We start from the raw sequence: 20,588 nt of genomic DNA, 5'->3' as shown, positions 1-20,588 counted from the left end.
TCCATGGCTACATATTGCACTGGAAGATCAGTAAAGGCTGGCAATCTGTGTTTCCCCCCACTGTGGTGATCTCATTGAGGAAGCTCTGATAACCTTGCAGGAAACTCGAGGGTTTTGAGGAAAATGGTTTGAAAGTCAGAAGATATTGTGGAGAATGCATGCCTACTGCTGAAAACTTCAGCCAGTTTCTTCCTTTCCTTTTCTGTGTATCACGTAATGCTCCAAAGGCTGTGGTGCTACATCACTGGGCGTCAAGTTTCCCCTTTCCTAGAAAAAGAGGTGTCAGAATGCACCATGAACACACCTTTATTCTCTTATAATGGTAATGGTGCCCACCTGAGAAGTGCCAGAACTGAGTTCTGGTGAGTTCTGGCTGAAAAGGAAAGCCCTGAGACACAGAGAAGACCCATTGAGTGAGAAAAATTCAGTTCCCTACAAGCAATAACATGTATCGCTAAGATTTCACTGTAAGTCTTAAACCAAGCTGTGTTATGATTTTTCTATGCATAGAAAATTCATTATAGCAACAGTCATAGGGGACCAGCCTTTACTCAGTTTTTAAAAACTTTGAAATGAACTTCTGATAAGCTCTTATGTCACCAGCACAATTATTTGATAAGCTGTTCATTCACCCGCACAATTAATTTCATCACTTGACAAAACTATTCTTTCTTTATGAGTATTTCTTTTTGCACTCTCTTGTCTAAGCATCACCATTAGCGCTAATTCAAAGCAATTGTTAGAGGTAGCATCCTTTTGAAAATTAAGCAAGAAGTGTTTAGGGTTTTTTAATCAAGTGGTAGATGAACACTTATTATCTTTGTACTAACAACCGTCTTTCAATAGTTGTTTACTTTTTCACATTTGTGAAAGAATTTAGCCGTCTCCTTGTTATAGCAATCTGTGCCCTGTTTATATTTTTGAGTTGACCTGTGAGGTCATTTCCCCCAAGCCGTATCTGTGACACCATCTGGGGTTGGGGTTGAATCCTGCATTGGCTGTGCACTCCTGTCGCCAGTCCAAAACAGCCAAAGGAAAAGGATTTCAACACCTACCCACTCATCACTTGTATCAATGGGTGCATTCAGACGTGAGGAATATTGTGTTGTTTTTCCTGCTAATAATGCTGGCACTTCTGTCCTGTTCTCTGATGTTCCTGTCACATTGCAGTATCGGTTGTCTTATGAAACTTTTAGACCAATATACTGCTATGCCACACTAAATTTCATTTGCACCAGGGAACCATTGGACAATGTCACTACTCCCCACCCTTTCTGCATCGTCTGCTGATGCCCCAAATTTTGTCATTTTACTCCTGCAGTTTTCTAGATTAATGCGCTATATTTTGGAAGTGGCTTTCACACTCTCTGAAAGGTCAAATACAATCCTGGAATAAACAGGGAAATGTAATAAACTGCTGTGTGAAAGCAGCCAATTTTTATCCACACCAAGTGCCTTGCTTTGTAAATTATACATTACCTTTCCATACTTTTGTCTCCCTTTCTGTTCTCTCTGCTCCCATCCCTCTTGTGTCTCACCAGTACTTACATTAAAAGCCTTCAGGTGATGTTTTTCCTGGAAGCAGGAGAGGTTCTCTCTCCACAGCCAAGTAGTGACTCAAATAATATTGCACGTGTCCAAAGACAGACCTGTCCATAGTCTCATGAAAATCATATGCAGCCAAGCACTCCAGTAGATGGGTGTTGTAACTTGCAGGCTACACCGCTCTTGGCTTTATATCCTTGTTTAACTTCTTGCCTGAGCTAGTTTTCTGTTCTGCAGACTGCAAATGCTTGCTCTTTATTTCGTTGAGCCTAACAATGGTACTGCCCTTCTGTGGATTTTGGATCACATCCAGCAGTGAAGCAGGCACAGTCAGTGGCAGAGCAGCCAGATCAACACCTGCCTTTCTTGCCCTTGCAAGAAATTAATGTGGCAAGCCTTGATGGCGCAGCTGAGTGCAAAAAGCACTTGAACCCTATGGAATAAAAATGCCAGGCTAATGCATGTGTAGAGGTTGGGAATGTGATTTAACATACAAGTATAATAAAGCTGCTCCTGTTGTAGCTAATGCCAGTTTCCTAAAAGCGGATGAGTCCTGCTCCACATTACATAAGGTACAAATATCCCCCCCCCCTCTTTCCTCAGCTGGTTTCTTAAGAAGTAATAACCTATTTAGGATTTTTCCTCTGCTCCTCTTTGAGCCTTTTTGAAAATCCAGGGATTCTGACAACACTAGTGCTGGACTGCCATGGCCTCCTCTTTTCTGCAATTCATCTGGTAATTTTCCAGATTTTGTTTTGCTTTGCTTTGCTTTTCAGAAAGCCTTATCATCCATCATCCTTGCCTTTTCTCTAAGGGTACTTTTCACCCATCTTGGAATTTTTTTTGAAGTTGTTGACCCATTGGGAGAGTTTAGGGTATGAACCTCCCTATTTCAGAACTGACAGGCAAATTATAAACTAGGCCCATGTCTCTCTGAAGTTTTGGGTTCTGGTCACAATTTGGTGGACTTAAGTACCAGAGCTCTTCCCAACACCACAGAAATCCCTTTCCCTCTTAAACTAGCCTGGTGAAGAGAGTGGCCCTGGGAAGGGCAGCTGATGCTTTGAAGACCTGTGGAAACAAGGAAAACATCTTGTTATGTCCAGGTTGGTGTTTCTGCAGCATCCAAATGCCTGGCTAAAACCACCACAGCAGTCTTTCTGGTTGACTCCAGTACTGGGAATCTGAGTGGGGGAACGTGCTGGGGGGTTGGAGGTGTGTTGTGTTCTTGAGAATGTGACATAACCTGAAGCATTGCATGTGCCCAAGATTAAGGTAAAGGGACCCCTGACCATTAGGTCCAGTCGTGACCGACTCTAGGGTTGCGGCACTCATCTCGCTTTATTGGCCGAGGAAGCCGGCGTACAGCTTCCAGGTCATGTGGCCAGCATGACTAAGCCGCTTCTGGCGAACCAGAGCAGTGCACGGAAACGCTGGAGCGGTACCTATTTATCTACTTGCACTTTGATGTGCTTTCGAAGTGCTAGGTTGGTAGGAGCAGGGACCGAGCAACGGGAGCTCACCCCGTCGCAGGGATTCGAACCGCCAACCTTCTGATCGGCAAGTCCTAGGCTCTGTGGTTTAACCCCCTGTGCCACCCGCGTCCCATGGACCCAAGATTGAAACAAGCTAATTCAGAACCTATCTCAACAGTGTCCAAATCCCCTTGCTTTTAGCAATGCCATTCTAAATTGAATCCAGTTCCCTGATGCTGTCTGGCATGGCCTCTGCTAGGCATCATAACCTCTATCAACACAGAACCTGTGGGGAAGGTCCTTTCCATTGGTATGCAGGAAACTCACAATGTTCCACGAGTCTCAGTGTTCCAAAACCTTTTCTCTGTTCAACTCTTCTACAGTCTTGTGAACTTAGCTTGTACACAATTTTCATCAGACGTAATGGGGACTGGGCTCTAATACTCCACTATAGTAATGGTAGGCTTTGGAATATGTGAGCTTTTCTCAGTTTTTCAATGATATCTTCTGTCCTACAGTGCCCACCGTTGATGTATTTCAGATCTCTACTAAGGAAAGATTTGGACTGGGGCATCAGCTGAAGAAGTGAGTTCTGCTAAAACTAAATCCCATATTGTGTGTGTTTTTGTTGCAACGTATTGTGTCTGGCTGTTTTTGGACTGATGCAGTCTGAATTAATAACAGTATTGCCATGAGGACCTGTTTTCCAAGGATCCAAAGAAAGACAGATCTAGGTGTATCATGTCATACCTTTATTGATGTAGTCCAGGCTTCTTTAATCTGGCTCACTCCAGACATTGTTGTTGCCCCCAGCTAGCATGATCAATGGTCAGGGATGATGGAAATTGTAGTCCAACAGTATCTGGAACACAACCAGTTGAGGAAAGCAGAGAGTAGATATTCCTTCACACATTGCAGCAGGGGTGGCTAACAAGTAACGCTTCCAGATGTTGTTGGATTCCACCTCCCATCAGCATATTCAGTAGTCAGGGAGGATGGGAGTTGTGGTCCAACCACAGCTGGAGTGCCACAGGTTCCCCATCCCTGCATTACAGGGTTGTCATTGGTTGTACGACAGTAGCCAATCCCAGCTGGAGAAGCTGGTTGGAAGCCACACCCTGCCTTAAGGCTGATACAACTAAAACACTTTTTATAGCTTCATCACTTCTCTCAATGGCATGTTTAAGGATGGCTATCTCTATATATGTCTTGTATGTAAGAAACATCCAGTGAGCCAAATTAGAAAGAGCAAATCTTCAGGGTGAGATTGGGGGAAAGGGACCCTTTTGAGTCTTACGTACATGTCCAGATGCACATCAAAGATTTGTCTCTGTGTTTTCAACTTTCAGAATCATGCAAACGTTTGTCACGCAACAATGGAAAAATGGCAAAGAGAAATCAAACAGTACGCACAACAAAAAAATGTCAGAGAAGAAGGTGAAATCTCCTCTGCACATCTTTTCTACACTGCGCAGGTAGGCACAAGTGATCATGGAGCAGCACGGTGCTATCCTACTAGAAGATTGAATAACGTCTTTCAGGTTCCTTAAGAGAGAGGTTCACTCAGATCGTTGCAAACATACTTTCCATGTATGAGGGGACCACAATGTCATACCAGTGAGACCCCCTCCCCTAATTCTTGATGTGTGCATCTGACTAAGCCCCTACTAGCTGTGCGTTTGGCAGCAATGCAATTTGGGCAAGGCCATTTTCACATATTGATGTTCCTGTGAAGGGGTCCCCCACGCAAGGGAGAATCCTGGGCTAATCAGGATTCCTACTAGATTTCATGCTCTACTGAGCAGGAGTGCTCTACTGAGCCATTGCAGTGCTACTGATTTGCAGGAGGTGGGGCAAATCACATAAACTGAGTTCAGAAGGTTGTGGCTTTCTCAGACTTTTCACACAATAAGTTCTTTAGGTCCCCATTGCACAATCTCTTTCATCCCACTTCCTGTAAGGGCTTCAGCTGTGCCTTGTTGAGTTCTATTAACAGCAACCATAGAGGTGGTGAATACTGCAGAGTGCAAAAGTGCTAAATATGATTTTCAGCTCCTGCTGCTAAGTGCCTACCATAAGGAGTGCTGCAGATCAGCTTGACCAGCTCTGGGGGGAAATTCACACAGGCGTGATATAATAATTAAGGTTTTACACTCCAGCTTTTATACACACACACACACACACACACACACACACGTGTGTGTGTGTTGCTATAATTGTTCTCTGTTTTATACACATTATATATATATAAAAATATAAAGTATAAGTATAAAACAGAGAACAATTATAACAACAAAAATAGAAATAGAAAAACAAAACCTTAAAATAGGCATGTAGAATGAGTAGTTTCACATGAGTTAAAATAACAAAAGTCCAAGTAAAGACTTTCAGCGTTATCAGATCATCAAGTATAGTTTCAGATTTGCCAGACTTGTGACGCGGGTTGTCTTGAATATGATTGTTCCACAGTATATGTCATAAAGAAATGCCAAAACATATAAGAAAATGTCTGGAGGTACCCGTCCTTATTGCAATTTCAAATTATATGTCATCTTCTCCATTAGATTATTTGCATTATTGTGTTAAGTGCCTTGTTCACTGTCTTGTGGGTAATTTGAATGACTCAGATCTTAAAACGTTTTCTGCTGGTGGAATCATCTCTTGAGCAGAGTTTGATTGCTCCTACCAGCAGGAGAGATAACATACATCAATTCCGCCTTTCTCCACAGCACTTTCTATACCCCCTGCAAATCTCTTTCTGGTGGCTTCCAAAGATTCTCCAGAGCAGGAACAGTTCAGCTGGCTTAAGGGACTAAGGGGGATTCAAAGAAATTGCCATCCCAAATTTTGCTGGTGGAATCCACTGTTAGGTCTCAATTCCATCACCCATGCATGGAAAGAACCCTTCTGTACATGGGTACCTAGTTGAAAGCGATGCCATTATTTCTTTAGCATACCTTAGAAAGGATGGGAGGGAGATTGGCCAACCTGTTGGCCAACCTGTTGCTCTCCAGATGTTTTCAACTACAACTCCCATCAGCCCCTGCCAGGTTGGCCAAGGCTGGGCTAAATTATTCAATATATTAACTAGTTGGATTCAAAGGTTGGCATTAATTGATTAAATATTTTTTGGTGTCTGTGATTAATCAAGCAACGTAGTTTCTTTCAAAGATACTGTTTTTAATTTTGGTAGATATATACAAAAAGCTGCAGAAGGCAATTGTCTCTGAACGCTCTCAAGCACATGATGATGGCCAACCATTCTCTATAGTTTATTTGTCCTTAGTACAGTATCTAATTATGAGAAACATTGGCTAGTTTACTCAGCGTAGACTCATTGAAATTAATGAGTCTAACTTATTCAAGCTCATTAATTTCAGCGGTTTTACTCTGAGTAAAACTTAGCTGAATACCATGCGTACTATCTCCCTCTAATTTCAATAATTTCATTTGGTTAACCTGTAAACCAGTGGTGGCCAAACTCGGCCCTCCAGTTGTTTTGGGACTACAGTTCCTATCATCCCTGACCACTAGTTCTGTTAGCTAGGGATGATGGAAGTTGTAGTCTCAAAACATCTGGAGGGCTGAGTTTGGACACTACTGCTGTAAACCAACCTTTTATGAATTTGTCAGTATTTTCTTAAAGCTATGTAAGCTACTAGTCCTTACCACATTCTGTGAAACTGAATTTCACAAGTTAGTCAGTCGTTGTGTGAAGAAGCATTGGGGTTGTGCCTCTCCTGAAGCTTCATTTAAGAGCAGATGTTATCCAGTAATAGTCTTAATTGCTCATGCTGTGAAGTAAACTTGGATGTATACACTCTACTACTCAATTGTGGCCTTCCCGTTTGGAGCTTGGCTTGACGGTTTGTTGACAGGCATTCACAAGAAGGACCTGGGGAAAGAATAAGAGGGTTCACTTCCAGGTCAAAACAACAACTGAGACCTGAACAAAAGCAAGATGTTGTTGGTATTTCTCATAGCAAGCTGTGCTCCAGTTAATTTCTCTCTCTGCCTGTTTTCAAGGTCGCCGAGTTATCCTCCACCAGGCTGTGGGAAAAACAAATCAAAACTGAAACCCGAACAAGATGGCATCTCAAAAACCCACAAGTTGTTGAGAAGGACTTGTTCTAGCACAGTTAAGGCTGAGGATGCGTGTGTCACCAAGTCCCACCGAACCTTTGGCCGCTCCTTGTCTAGCGATCCCAGGGCTGAACACACCATGACCATTAAATCGCACAAACTCTTGAACCACTCGTGCTCGGCAGCCATCAAGCAGGACGAGTGTGGCACTTTGAAGCCCCACAAGTTGCTCAGTAGACCATGCTCTGGGGATACTCGATGTGAGCACAACAGTACTTTGAAGCCCCACAAACTTTTGAGCAGGTCTTACTCCAGTAACCTTAGGATGGATGAATTAGACGGGCTGAAGAACCACAAGTTGCTCAGCAAGACTTATTCTGGTGTCCCCAAGTCTTCTAAAATGGATCTTTTCAAAGAACCCACCATAGCAGAGGGCAGGAGGCTCTCTCTTACCTCAGGGCTTATTGGTATCTTAACACCATCTTCATCATCCCCATCACAATCTGCTGTGCGTAACCAGTTTTGTTCTGTGGGTTTTCTTTTTTTCTTCTCCACATATTTCTGGGTGTTGGGGGGAGTTAAACATACAATACATGCAGAAGTGGAAACAGAGTTTTGGTAAACTGCATGAAATTGTACCTTTGTTCATAGACGTGTTGTCACACAGTCCATTTTTAACCATTTTCTACTTAAGTCCAGCTTGAATATATGTTATTGATTGCAGCCTTAGAAAACATTTCAGCTTCCACTCACAGTGGTGAACCTTTCTGATTTGATCTGTCCCCTTGGGACTTACTATTAACAAATGTATTGCATGATATTTTGCCATGTTAACATTTCTGTGACTAAAATAATGGGCCTTGTGATCTTGCAACAGAAGGCAACCATTAACCATGGTACTATGTGCCAATCCTGCCGCAAAATCATGTCTGAATGGTATATATTTAATCCATATCAAGAAGATAAGAAGATATATTCTGGGAATATCTCCCAAGGAAGTATTGAATCATGTCTAAAAAAATACTACAAAATATTATGAGGAATCTCTAGGTATAATGATGGCATGGTCTGTTTGTCAACAAGGAGTAGGAAAATGACAATGGAAGTAATTTTGCCATGACTTTATTATTTTGAGTGCTGGTACAGATATTTAAAATCTTATTCATGCAGACAGCTGTTATTTGCTCTGGGAAAATAATGTGAAGAGAATGAAAGGTGTGAGATTCTCTCTGCCTCTCCATATTGGTATTCCTGCTGTTGCAAATTCATGGATAAAGTACAGTAATTAATTTTTATAATACGACTTTTGATGATAGTTTAGCCTTTGGAGAAAGGACTTGTTGCACAATACAGCAGTCACAACCCAATAAAATGGGTGCCTCCAGAGGGGTAAGTTTGTGCTCCAGGCTCCACAATGGCTGTGTTAAGAGATCATGAGGAAAAAATGGTTTATATGTGATGGGAATGAGCTTATGTAAGCCTCCATTTCCCCCTCCATCTTCAGCACGGTTGGAAGGAGGAGACTGGAAGGTTTCACCTCTGGCTTTGATCAACAGCACTAGCATAGCATCTGAAACTGAAACTATGCTTAATATAAGTATAGCTGCACATCCCATGATTAAAAGTTAGATTGTTTCAAAGATTAACCGTAGTTTCTTGGATTCAGGTGACATGCTAATCTGTGGTTAATCAAAACTGAAAGAGCTTCTGAGCTCTTCTTGGTGTTCTTGCCAGAGATAGAAATTAGGGGGTGGGGGATAGCCCCAGAGGAAGCTAGGCTCAGTCATGCCATGATAAGCAATGTGGGCACACTGCCATGAAGCTTCCATGGGTTGACCTTGGGCTGCTCATGATCTCTTTCTGCCTAACCTCCCTGATATGGTGATTGTAATCATAAATTTGGTGGGTGTCAGGAAGCAGGCACATATGCTATCCTGAGATCTTCAGAGGAATATTGGGATAGAAGTCAAAGCTTTTATATTCCCCATTGTGGGCTCTTTGGAAGAAGGGAAGGGAGACTCATTATCATCACATTTAACATGTTTTAGCGAATGTCTGATCAAGGCTACTGGTTCATCTCACCCAGTATGGCTTCACTCAGGAGGTAGCATCACTCCCAAGATCTCAGGCAAAACTCTTACCCAGTCCTGTCCTCTTAGCCAGAGTTTGATGATGATTAAATCGGGAACCTTTTGCTTTCACACCATATGCAGTTCAGCAGCAGATGTTCGTACAACACCCTTTCTGATCTCTGTAGTCAGTATGAAAAGTGGCATGCGAAGCCCAGCTCCGATCAACATTGGCCTCACTCAGGATCTGGTTATGGATGCGTAGAAGTGCGGTGTTAAAAGGACAGATGTTTGCTTTTTTCTTTAAAGAATGGTGTGCAGTTTCCTTTGGTAGAACATAGAACGGCATTTAGGTACAGGTGCACAACTTTCAGAAAGGAGGGCCAAACAAGATGCAGTGCCATGCACACATCTGGCAAATTGCATGAATGGCTTCTTTGAATTGCTTTCAATTCAGGCTATGACTCAGGCATGTGGTTAAGGTGGGCAGTCCTCCAGGCCACCTACCCTGCTTTGTCCCCTCCTTGAATATTTTTGCCCAGCTAGAATACGTCTTGGAGTTCCAATAATGCTTCTTGTTTGCCTCAATGGAGGATACAGATGGGTGTGTGTACAGATACTAGCCTATTCCATGAAAGTACAATTCATGTTTGTTGCACCACACACTTTTGCCATTGACTCCACCCATTACTGGCATATGGTCCCCAAAGGGTTCTTGGAATCAAAAGTGTTCCCCATCCCTACTTTAAACCTTTGCCTTCTCTCCCATTCCTGACCTCACCTGCTATTTACTTTTGAAAAGACATTCGTGCAGTTTGCTAATTGTGCAAATGGTTTGGCCCCTGTTTTCTTTGTTTGGCCCCAATTTTTGTTGCTGCTACTGCTGCTGTTAAACATGCTCAAGTGAAAACCATTGGAATAAGACATGGATTTCCCTTGAGTGCATTCCAGGTGCAAATATCAACAATTTCATGCTTTATATAATAAAGACCAATGCATCTCCTGTTTCTGAAACTAATGCTTCAGTATACCAGACTTGCTCTAATGCTGCTGCTACTTTTCTCTCTTCTAAAACAGCCAAATTACGGTGCAAAATCCATTCCAATAAGAGACCATGGCTTCCTCGTACAGGTAGGACAGAATGCCTCCTCTGTTTCAGAAAGCTGGAGGACGTGGAGCTGCTTGTTAATTATTTTAAGCAGATTGTATTGTTCTCTTTTTCGTTGTCCTCAGACGATTGAGTTTGCAGAACAGCGGATTCCGGTGCTCAACGAATACTGCGTGGTCTGCGACGAGCCACATGTGTTTCAAAATGGGCCCATGCTGAGGGTATGTTGTTGCTCTTTGAACTAAAACAGCCTCCCCAACTTGCTACCTTCCAGATGTTGTGGATCACAACTCCCACCAGCCACAGCCATTTTCTGTAGCCCAAAACATCCGAAGGTCACCAGGTTGGGGGAAGCTGAATGCAACCATGTGGTGTGTTTTTGTGCGTGTCTGCATGTTCCTTAGTACTTTGGAGTAAACAGCTGGTAAAGCACACAGGGGCATTTGTACCTTGCGTTCAGTGAGTGTACAATCTGTGCATCTACTTGCTCAATTACTTGAACTGTATGCTCATGCAGTTCATTTATTTATATTTATTTATTTAAAATGGACCCCCCCCCCATAGAATACCAAGGCAGTGTACAACAAATTGTGTGTTGGCTCCCTGTGCCAACTGGAAAAGCCTCTAAACCTCTGTAAACCCTTGAAAAATCCTTTAAAAAAACAGTAGCACTTTCCAAACTCCATCAGACTCCACCACAACTGATCCCTCCAAACCTCCTTGCTCAAACTCAAGCTCTCCACAGGCCTCAGCAGTCAGTGCAAGAGCTCCTGGGATTGCAGTTGCAAAGGCTCACAGGATTGCTAGGCACCGTTTTTGTGCCTTTTTGCCATTTCTGGGCCCTTTTAGGGACACTTTTGCCATTTTTAAAGTTGCTTCTAAGTTTGGTGCAATGCGCTCATGTGTGATCGTGTGTCAGTTGGATGCGCATGTATGTAAGCAAATAAACCATTCACTTCTTTCACTTCAGATTTCAGAGATGAAATGAAAGAAATGTGCTAATGGGACGGTGTGATGTCCTTCGTCTAGCAGTGCAGCCAGAACTCTTCAGGGGCCTTTGGTCTTGGCACTCGGCTGGTTCTTTTTGAAACGTGACTGGGAGCCAGGATTGTGGCCTAGGGTGATTGTAGTCCATCCATAAAATGCTCCTGTCATAAAAAATTGGTTTGCTCATACCCTCCAGTGTTGTCCTCTGTCATTGTGCAGATAGATGCTCTTAAAACAAAACAGCTAGAAGGTCAAATGTTACCCATTTGCCTCTGGAACTAACATATACTATTTTATTTTCTATTAGAGCATTTACATGTACACCCATCTTCTAGTGTAAATACATCACGTCTGGGGGCTTACAGCATATAGGCCACGGTGACGTTGTGGTTAAGAGTCAGACTAGGCTCAAATCCTCACCCATCCATGAAGCTAACTGGGCCAATGAGAGTACTTCAGACTAATCTACCACACAGGGTTGTTACTGTGAGGATGAAACGTGGATGGGGAGAGCCATACAGGCCACCTTGAGCTTCTTACAAGAAAGGAGGGGATAGAAATGTAATAAATAAACATAAGCATAAAATCACAAAAAACCTCATAAAAACGGCACCAAAGGGCAGGGTCAACATATGCTTAATTCATAAAAAAACCAGCTTGGATTTTTTTTAAGGTATTCAACAAGCAGTGAAAAACAGTGAGGGAGCGGAGCCTACGGTGTTTCACAAGGCAAAGTGTTCCCTAATCTGGGTGCAGCCATCAAAAAGGAACCCTCTCTTTTCCTACCCAGCCAGACACAGAAAAACAACAACAGCTGAGATTGTTAGGCAAAGTTAACTCAAAGACAGAAGTGAGGGGGAAGAGAGAAAGATATTTGAGTGGAAAGGAGGCAGACATAAGCAGCCAAGTGGGCTTGCACATACTGACCATCACTGCCCAGAGAAAGTGGTGGCTACATCCAGGTTTGGGCAGTGGGAAAAGGCCTCTGTGCCAGTGCCATGTGGCACAGGAACTGAGCCATCTGTAGCCACCCCTGCACAGATCTGACTGCAAATCAGCAGTGGTGGAAAGGAACATTACTGCGCACAGTCTGTTTTGGCTCTTGGGACACCCCTTTCCTTTCCAGCTTGTGTCTGGCTAAAAAGCATCCTCTGGAAGGCAGGATGTGTGTGTGTGTGTTCTTTTCAGGTTTCCACCAGGCACCTGGTAGGCCACTGTGAGAACAGGGTGCTTAACTACGTGGGCTGTTGGCCTAATCCAACAGGCTCTTCTTGTGTGTTTGTTTTGTGACTGTTGTGTGAATGGAATGTAACCTTAACCGCCGCTGCATCTATTGCTCTGCCTACTCTTGCGTTTGGCTCTGGCATGTGGCCCCCAGAAGGTTTTCCATAATGGAATGTGGCCCTCAGACTGAAAAAGGTTCCCCACCCTTCAGCTAGCTACCCTAGAGAGCCAGAGTGGTGTAGTGGTTAAGAATGGTGGACTTGTAATCTGGTGAACCAGGTTTGATTCCCTGCTCCTCCACATGCAGCTGCTGGGTGACCTTGGGCTAGTCACACTTCTCTGAAGTCTCTCAGCCTCACTCACCTCACAGAGTGTTTGTTGTGCAGGAGGAAGGGAAATGAGATTGTTAGCTGCTTTGAGACTCCTTAGGGTAGTGATAAAGCAGGATATCAAATCCAAACTCTTCTTCTTCTTCGACACACTAAGCCCGCACGAACTCTGCTGGTTTTCACAGCTGGCAACCTTTCCTTGGTCCTTGACCACCAAAATCTGCTGGAGGCAGGTTGCTGACAACATTGACCCATGTCTCCTCCCGGGTTTCCATCCCCCTTTGCACTCAGGACAGCCAGAGTAACTTCAGGCTGTGCGCTAAAGAACTTGCATGGGCAGCAAGTTGAAGGGAGGCAGAACTTTCCGCTGAAAAAGAGCAGCTGGCAGACTGACACTGAGCGTTATATCCAGGGTGGATTTCTTACTGTGCCCCCACCCACTCAGCACTGCACCCCACACCACCACAAACACCCTCCATCTCTATTCAAGTAGAGCTGCCGGGATATTTTCATTTCATTTTCTGCCCGTTAGGCATGGCTCTTTGAGGGGGAACCTCAGGGAGTCAGGATTTCTCATTCAGCTGCTTAGCACATAGCAGAGAGAGCGCTGGCCTCGGCTGCCTTCTCCCTTTAGATAAACAGCTTCAAAGGAATCCCAGAATAACAATGAAGGAGATTAAGAATTGACGAGGTGACAATCCACAGCTGGACCTAAGCAAGCATGCAAGCGGGCTAGCAAACAAATGCTATTGGGGAGGAAATTGGCTCCCTGCTTTTCTTTAAAAAACAACAACAACAACACAGACTTGTGGCAGATTTCAGCTTGGCCAAGCCATTTATTTATTGTTATTTTTTTCTTTCTAAAAAAGGCAAAGGACAAAGGCATCTGATTTGACCTTTAAAAGAGACAAAATGCTAATTGCGGCAATAGAAGTTGATGGGGTTTCCTTTGGACTTGGGAATGCACCAAACCTTGGACTATTCTTTTCAAAGAGGGCCCAGCTAGGGAAGCCCATCCAGCCACACAGGTGTCAATGTGTTTTAGTACTTTTTACTGTTAATTATAAGTAAATGACCCCAGGATTCTTTGAAGGGGTTATGCTTTAAAAGTTCTTATATATATATTGTGTATGCAGCCATAGTTAGCCCTCCATCCTCCCATTAAGTGTTAACTTCATAGCTGATAAGAGTTTTGGCTTAGGGAGAGCTTACTCTCTTAGGGCAAGATTAGAGGCAGGAAGAGGATGGGACCTGGTTCTCCAGCATTATCCTGTTTATATTAGCCCATCTTTGTGTATGCTGCAACAAGGTAGCCCACATCCTGCAGCAAGCTAAATTCAATTTGTATAAATTAGGGATTCCTTCCCCACCTTCCACTTTGACTTTTGAGAGTTATTCTCCGTTTTCAAGACATTAGATGCTGGCATTCAGGAAATGAAATCTATGATCTGATGCTTGCAGAGAATGCACACTGCCCTAAATTTATCCTTGGAGGCAGGACATGCAATTTCTTATTGTACCAACTTGATTTTCTGTTCAAAAGCAGATAGCATATTTCCCCCATATCTCTTGGGTTTTCAGTAGAGTTAAGCACGCAGCACTCTCTGTTAGATTGCAGCTTTGGATTGTAAGATCCTGAGGGCAGACACCTTGTTTTGCTTCTGCTACACTGTGAAACGATGTGCATACTGATGACACTAGATAAAAGTCTGAATCATCCACATATTAACATCCTGGTGGCCTTTAAAAGTGTTTGTGGGTTACAATGGCTTTGTTTTGGTTTTGGTTTATTACACATTTTGTGTTTTTGTTTTCCATTTTTATGTTGTGAACCGCCCTGTGATCTTTGGATGAAGGGCAGAATAATAATAATAGTAATATAATATATAAATAACAAACAAGAAGCATGCATGGAATGCAACCTTGATATTCTAGGCCAGGCATAGGCAAACTCAGCCCTCCAGATGTTTTGGGACTACAACTCCCATCATCCCTGACCACTGGTCCTGTTAGCTAAGGATGATGGGAGTTGTAGTCCCAAAACATCTGGAGGGCCGAGTTTGCCTATGCCTGTTCTAGGCAGGTCTGGCTCAAGATATGTTGGCACCTGAGGTGAACCCCAAAATGGTGTGTGTCTCCGTTCTTCCCCCACCCACCGCCCCACCGCCAGAGAACAAGGGGAAGGAAGATCTAAATTAGGAACAAGGGAGAAATAAAGTTCTACACCAAGAACAAGGGTGGGAGTAGACTAGCAGTGCCTCCTATTCTCCAAGAGAAAAGAGGAGGCATGGGGGTGGGGTACTGAAGAGGTGCCAGATCCAGCTTCCATGCAGCATGCCACAGCTTTTGCTGCCACTGTGGCAGCGGTGGCTGCAGTGAGTGATGCATTCCTTGGAGGCTGGATCTGCTGCCCCTGTAGATCCTGCCACCTGAGGCAGACACCCCACCTTGCCTCATGGATGGGCCGGCTCTGGTTCTAGGGAACAGTTCTCTTAACACTGCAACCATTTGAAGCTTCCACACATGGTTCAGATCCTCAGACCCTTTAGCCCAGAATAAGCTGTACTGACAGAATCCATAGGAGTATTATTGTTGTTGTTGTTTAGCCATTTAGTCATGTCTGACTCTTCGTGACCCCATGGACCAGAGCACGCCAGGCACTCCTGTCTTCCACTGCTTCCCACAGTTTGGTCAAACTCATGTTAGTAGCTTCGAGAACACTGTCCAACCATCTCGTCCTCTGTCATCCCCTTCTCCTTGTGCCCTCAATCTTTCCCAACATCAGGGTCTTTTCCAGGGAGTCTTCTCTTCTCATGAGGTGGCCAAAGTATTGAAGTATAGCTCAATGTTGCCTACACTGACTACCAACAGTTCTCTGGGGTTTGGGGTGTGGAATATTTTCAGCAGCCCCATGACAGGGATGGCCACGGATTGAACGTGGGACCTTTTGCATGCAAGGCATGCTCTGTCACTGAGCAAAGGTCCTTCTCCTGTATGTTATCATCTGCTCCTTGAGATACTCTAAAGAAAAATGCTGATAACTAAAGATGCTATTTAAGAAAAGGAGGTCATCGTGACGGTTAGTGTCGTGACACAGTGAATCTGCCCTCTCAGTCTCCTTAAATTATGTATGTTCTGTTTGCTAAAGTTCTTCTGCATGATTTCTGAATAATTTACCTAGCAAAAAAGGCATATTTGGAATAGTTCAAAACAGCACCAGCAACAACCCGTGTCTCAGGCATTAGCATGAATGGTATACCAGATAAGCTGATGGAACTTTTCAGTAAGCGGGGGGTGGGATGCGGGGGCGACAGGACGGGGACCCACAGGAATATGCCTCAATGCTTTCTCAATCAACTTGCAAACTCTCCTCTAGGGTGCCACCTTGTGTTGAAATCTCAGACTATCCCCCCCCCACCTTCCCATTAATGTCAAAGAAGCAGGAAGATTGGCAATGAAGCTCATAGGAACTTAGTTCAAAAGAAGATCTCTATCACGTCTCCTCTTAATCTTTGCTTTTCCAAGCTAAACATCCCCAACTCCTTTGACCATTGTGCATAGGAATCTCAATCACCTTGGTCACCTTCCTCTGATCACAATCCAGTTTCTTGAAATATGGTGCTACTTACACACAAGTAAGCTGCCTTGAACTCATTTAGGCTTACTTCTAGGGAAACATTTATAGGGGAAATGTGTAAAATTGGAGGGGGAGGAGTTCTGAAGAATAAGCATACTATATTATTAAATGATGCACTCTCATAATTGACATCTCACAGAGAAGATGTGTGGTTGTCATTTTTAAAGTATTTTAAAATAGTTTTATTTAAAATAATTGGATTTGTTTTTTAAAGAAATCTTCAGAGCAATCAGCAACTCCTTTTGAGTTGATCTTTTTAAAAAATAGAATCATCTGACCTTTTAATTAAATAATATTAGAAATGAACGAAATGTGTCAAGATATGCATTGTAGAGGAGAGTCAATGTAGTTTGACAGCCGTGTATTTGAACTATAAACTTGCATAGGAATCAGCTCAGTTGCCTCCTCAGCAAGTCACTCTCTTTTAGCTACTGCCTTTAGCTTTAGGACCATGACACAGATGTTACAAGTTCAATCCCTGACATCTCCAGGTAAGACAGTGAGAGATCCCTGTCAGAAACCCAGGAAACCCACTGCCAGTCTGTGTAGAGTGACAGTACTGAGGTAAAAAGATGGACCTGTGGTCTGACTTGGTATAAGGTAACTTCCTATGTTCCCTTTGGAATCTGTAATATGGACAGATGAATACTAACCTACATTACAGGGTTGTTTTGTGTTTTATTAAGATCACTGGTTTGAAGCCCTTCAAATGCTCTATATCTATCTATCTATCATCTATCTATCTATCTATCTATCTATCTATCTATCTATCATCTATCATCTATCTATCTATCGTCATCATCTATCATCTATCATCTATCATCTCTCTCTCTCTCTCTCTCTCTCTCTCTATCTATCTCTCTCTCTCTCTCTCTCTATCTCTCTCTCTCTCTATCTATCGATCTATCGATCTATCGATCTATCGATCTATTCTTAACAAGCCCTTGAGAATCTCAAGGGGTGATAGCTGGCAGAACTACACATCAGCTTAATTGCAAAATGCTGACCTTTCTGCGACGACATTTCATTGTTGCCCATTGTGAATGATAGACTGTTTAGCAGCTGGTGATCACTGTTTTCCGTTGTTGGCACAAGCTAGATGTTCCACTGCTTTACCATTGCCACATAAGGTCCTGTCTGGATTGCCCTTAAATAAAAAAATGAATGGGTCTGGGTCTAGATCAGCACAACTCTCCTGCAATCCCAATTGCTCTGTGGCCACTAATGCAAGAAAAGTTGAAGGAAGGTCACAGCGGAGTTTTAAACTTGCTTTTATCTGTCACAAAAAACACACTTTAAGTGTAGTCATTTCAGTCTATGTCTTCTTCCTCAGTCTCCCTCAAAAGGTGGTGGACTCTCTTGCATTTGAGGATTTTAAGTGGAGGTTGGATGGCCACCTGCCATGGATGCTTTTGTTGAGATTCTTGCATTGTAGGAGACTGGTCTAGATGACCCTCACAGCCCCTTCCAACTTCTATCATTCTTCACTGCTGGCTGGCTTGTGCAAACTTTGCACAGCCTCTCTTGGGATGAGATGCAGGATGTCGCCACAAAGCACAGGAAGGCGAGGGTGCGGGGCAGAGAAGAGCACTGAGGGCTGAGAGACAAGGCTTCTCTTCTGCCCTGCTTTTATTCCTCACATTTCAGAGAAAGAATCTCACTTTTGCAAAGTTGCATCTATGCAGCATTTTTCTCTTCTGCTGGGAGAGTTCCCCCTCCTCCCCCATCCAATGCTTTGAAGGCAAAAGGGAAAGGCAAATCCAATGTCAAAACATTTTATCTGAATTTGTAGCCTCCAGCTCTTATGCACTCGGGCTGTTTTATGGCACTTCTGGCATAATGATGGGGATGCACTATCAGAATCTGGAAGATTCAAATGTAATTTTCATGCTGTCGTGCGGTAGTGGAAAACTTCAGGGTCAAGGGCCAAATGCAGCTCTCTGGGGCTCCCTTTATGGCCCCCAGAAACCTCCCCAAACCACAACCCTCAGTGGCTGCCCAGCTTTGCACTCCAAATATTTTGGCTTGGTTGGAATGTGTCTTTGAACCCTGATAATACCTCTTGCTTGCTTGGATGGGGGATAGAGAATGGTGTTTGGAGTGTGTGTAGAAACTAGATTCTCAAGCACTTTTTCAAAACTGTGGTGTCATGTTGAGACAGGGTTGGACTAGGACCTGGGAGACCAGGGTTCAGATTGCCTCTCAGCCATACCCTTGGGCCAGACCCTCCCTGCCCCTCAACTTTGCTTACCTCTCAGGGTTGCTGCATGGACAACACGGAGAAAGGGTATGCCGCCTCCTAGCTTATTGCAGGAAGAGTGGGATATAAATGTAATAAATAAATAAAGACAAGAAACTACTTCCCCCTCACCCAAAGACAATGAAGCTGAATTTTCATCATTAAGAAAATGAGCGGTTCTGTATATATAAAACATTTCTACACATAAAAGAAAAATAAATGCAAGGAAATTTGAAGAAACATCTTAGTTCTATAGCACAGAGGGCAAACTAAGCTGGGGGGGACAATCCTCCTCTTCTTAACTTTTGGCAGTAAGTTGATTATAGTTTCCTCTATTAGTCTCATGAAGAAAATGTCCTCATAGCCAAGGAACGGAATGGGGATTGCCTTCAAGGCTGATACCCACTGCAAAAAACTTTTAAAAGTAGAACTCGGGAAACTGTTAATGCTTCCTTTTTCTTTCTTAATGACAGCTGCTATGAGATTACCGTTCCTTTCGCTACATTATTTTTAGATCAATAGTATACTTTGGAGTGCCAGTTATGTCCTAGCCTTATTAGTGTCCTTGTAACCATTCCTCGTCTGAGCTTCATAAAAGCTTTGAGAAATTAACCGGATAAATTGGATCACTTCCTCCAATAGGATTGGAACTTTGTGTGTCTGTGTTTAATGGAAAGAGAACTGGAAGGCTATAAATTAGCACAAACAGCATGCCTTTGTGGCTGGGATATCTTGCCCTCCTGCTGTCCAGCATATCATTGAACGAATGTCACATCACTGCCAATGTTTCACATGCGAAAACAGAGACATGCTTGGAGCACCTGTTCATAACAAGGATCATTGCCTTGTTATGAAACTCACCCCCTTCCAGAAATACAGATTATTGAAGGTTTAGCCTCATGTCTGCTGCATTCGTTTGCTGTGCAACCGCCAGCCCTGCACGGATTGAAAAAGCAAAGCCAGTGTGTGCTATTTTGATTCAAGGTACATTAGAAAAACCAGCAATTCAAAACAGAACTCAGAAGCTTCAGTGTGTGCAATGTAAGAGCCATAATTTGCATATTGTAGCCAGGTATTTAGCCATTCATCCAGACTAACATGGCTACCCATCTCAATGGAATTCCATATAAGCCAGTGGTCACTCTGTATGGTTTCCATGAGACCAGTGGAGGACAGGAATTCTGTCTCTTAGTTCTGCCCTTTTCTGCCAATCCACTTGGTAGGAAACTCCTGCCCCATTAGCCTGTTACCATGCTAGTTTTTTAAAAATGGCAGACTAGTAATTTTTGTGGGCTTATTTATGAGGCTTCTTTAGTGTTCATGTACATCAGGGCAGCCAATGTGGTGCTCCCCAGATGTTGGTGAACTACAGCTCCCATCATGCCTGCCCATGGACTGTGATGGCTGAGACTTGATGGGAGATGTAGTCCACCAACAGCAGGAGGCTGCCATGTTGGCTACTTTGGATGTTCATGTATTAACGTTGATGGACAGTAAGGATAAGACCAGCTGTGGCCTACCAAAAGGCTGATGTTCTAGAGATGTTGGGAGAGGGAGCTGAAGTCTGAAGAATGGGACAGCTCTAATGAAAAAATTGAGAAGGCGATTTCCTCAGGTCCCAGAAAGAATGGACACTTGAACAGTTCGATTATGACTCAGGGGTGTCCAAACTTTTTTCAAAGAGGGCCAGATTTGGTGAAGTGAACGTGCGTGAGGGCCAACTGAAGTTGAGCTTTCTTTAAGATTGAGCTTTTTTAAAGGATTTTACCCCAGGAAATAAACTACCACAGGAGCCAGATTAAACCAACCAGCGGGCTGGATTAGGCCCCCAAAATGGACTTTGGACATGCCTGGATTATGTGATATTCAATACAGTGGTACCTCAGGTTAAG

General features: G+C 43.4%; 1 protein-coding gene across 7 annotated transcripts in view; it reads left to right on the top strand.

The window, feature by feature from the left end:
- PARP8 (poly(ADP-ribose) polymerase family member 8) overlaps positions 1-20,588 on the top strand; it is a 163,221-nt gene that overhangs the window by 113,859 nt on the left and 28,774 nt on the right. For 5 of the 7 annotated variants that reach the window (XM_081212747.1, XM_081212746.1, XM_081212750.1 and 2 more), the window contains 5 exons: positions 3,539-3,605; positions 4,370-4,495; positions 7,047-7,632; positions 10,250-10,303; positions 10,406-10,501. In XM_081212747.1, coding sequence (XP_081068873.1) covers positions 3,539-3,605; positions 4,370-4,495; positions 7,047-7,632; positions 10,250-10,303; positions 10,406-10,501 — 929 coding nt within the window. The remainder of the gene's footprint in view (positions 1-3,538; positions 3,606-4,369; positions 4,496-7,046; positions 7,633-10,249; positions 10,304-10,405; positions 10,502-20,588) is intronic. The other 2 variants (XM_081212751.1, XM_081212752.1) reach the window with 1 other exon arrangement.

Source organism: Podarcis bocagei, assembly GCF_964188305.1.
Source record: "Podarcis bocagei genome assembly, chromosome: 11".
NCBI lineage: Eukaryota > Metazoa > Chordata > Lepidosauria > Squamata > Lacertidae > Podarcis > Podarcis bocagei.
This window is presented reverse-complemented; position numbering and strand designations above follow the sequence as displayed.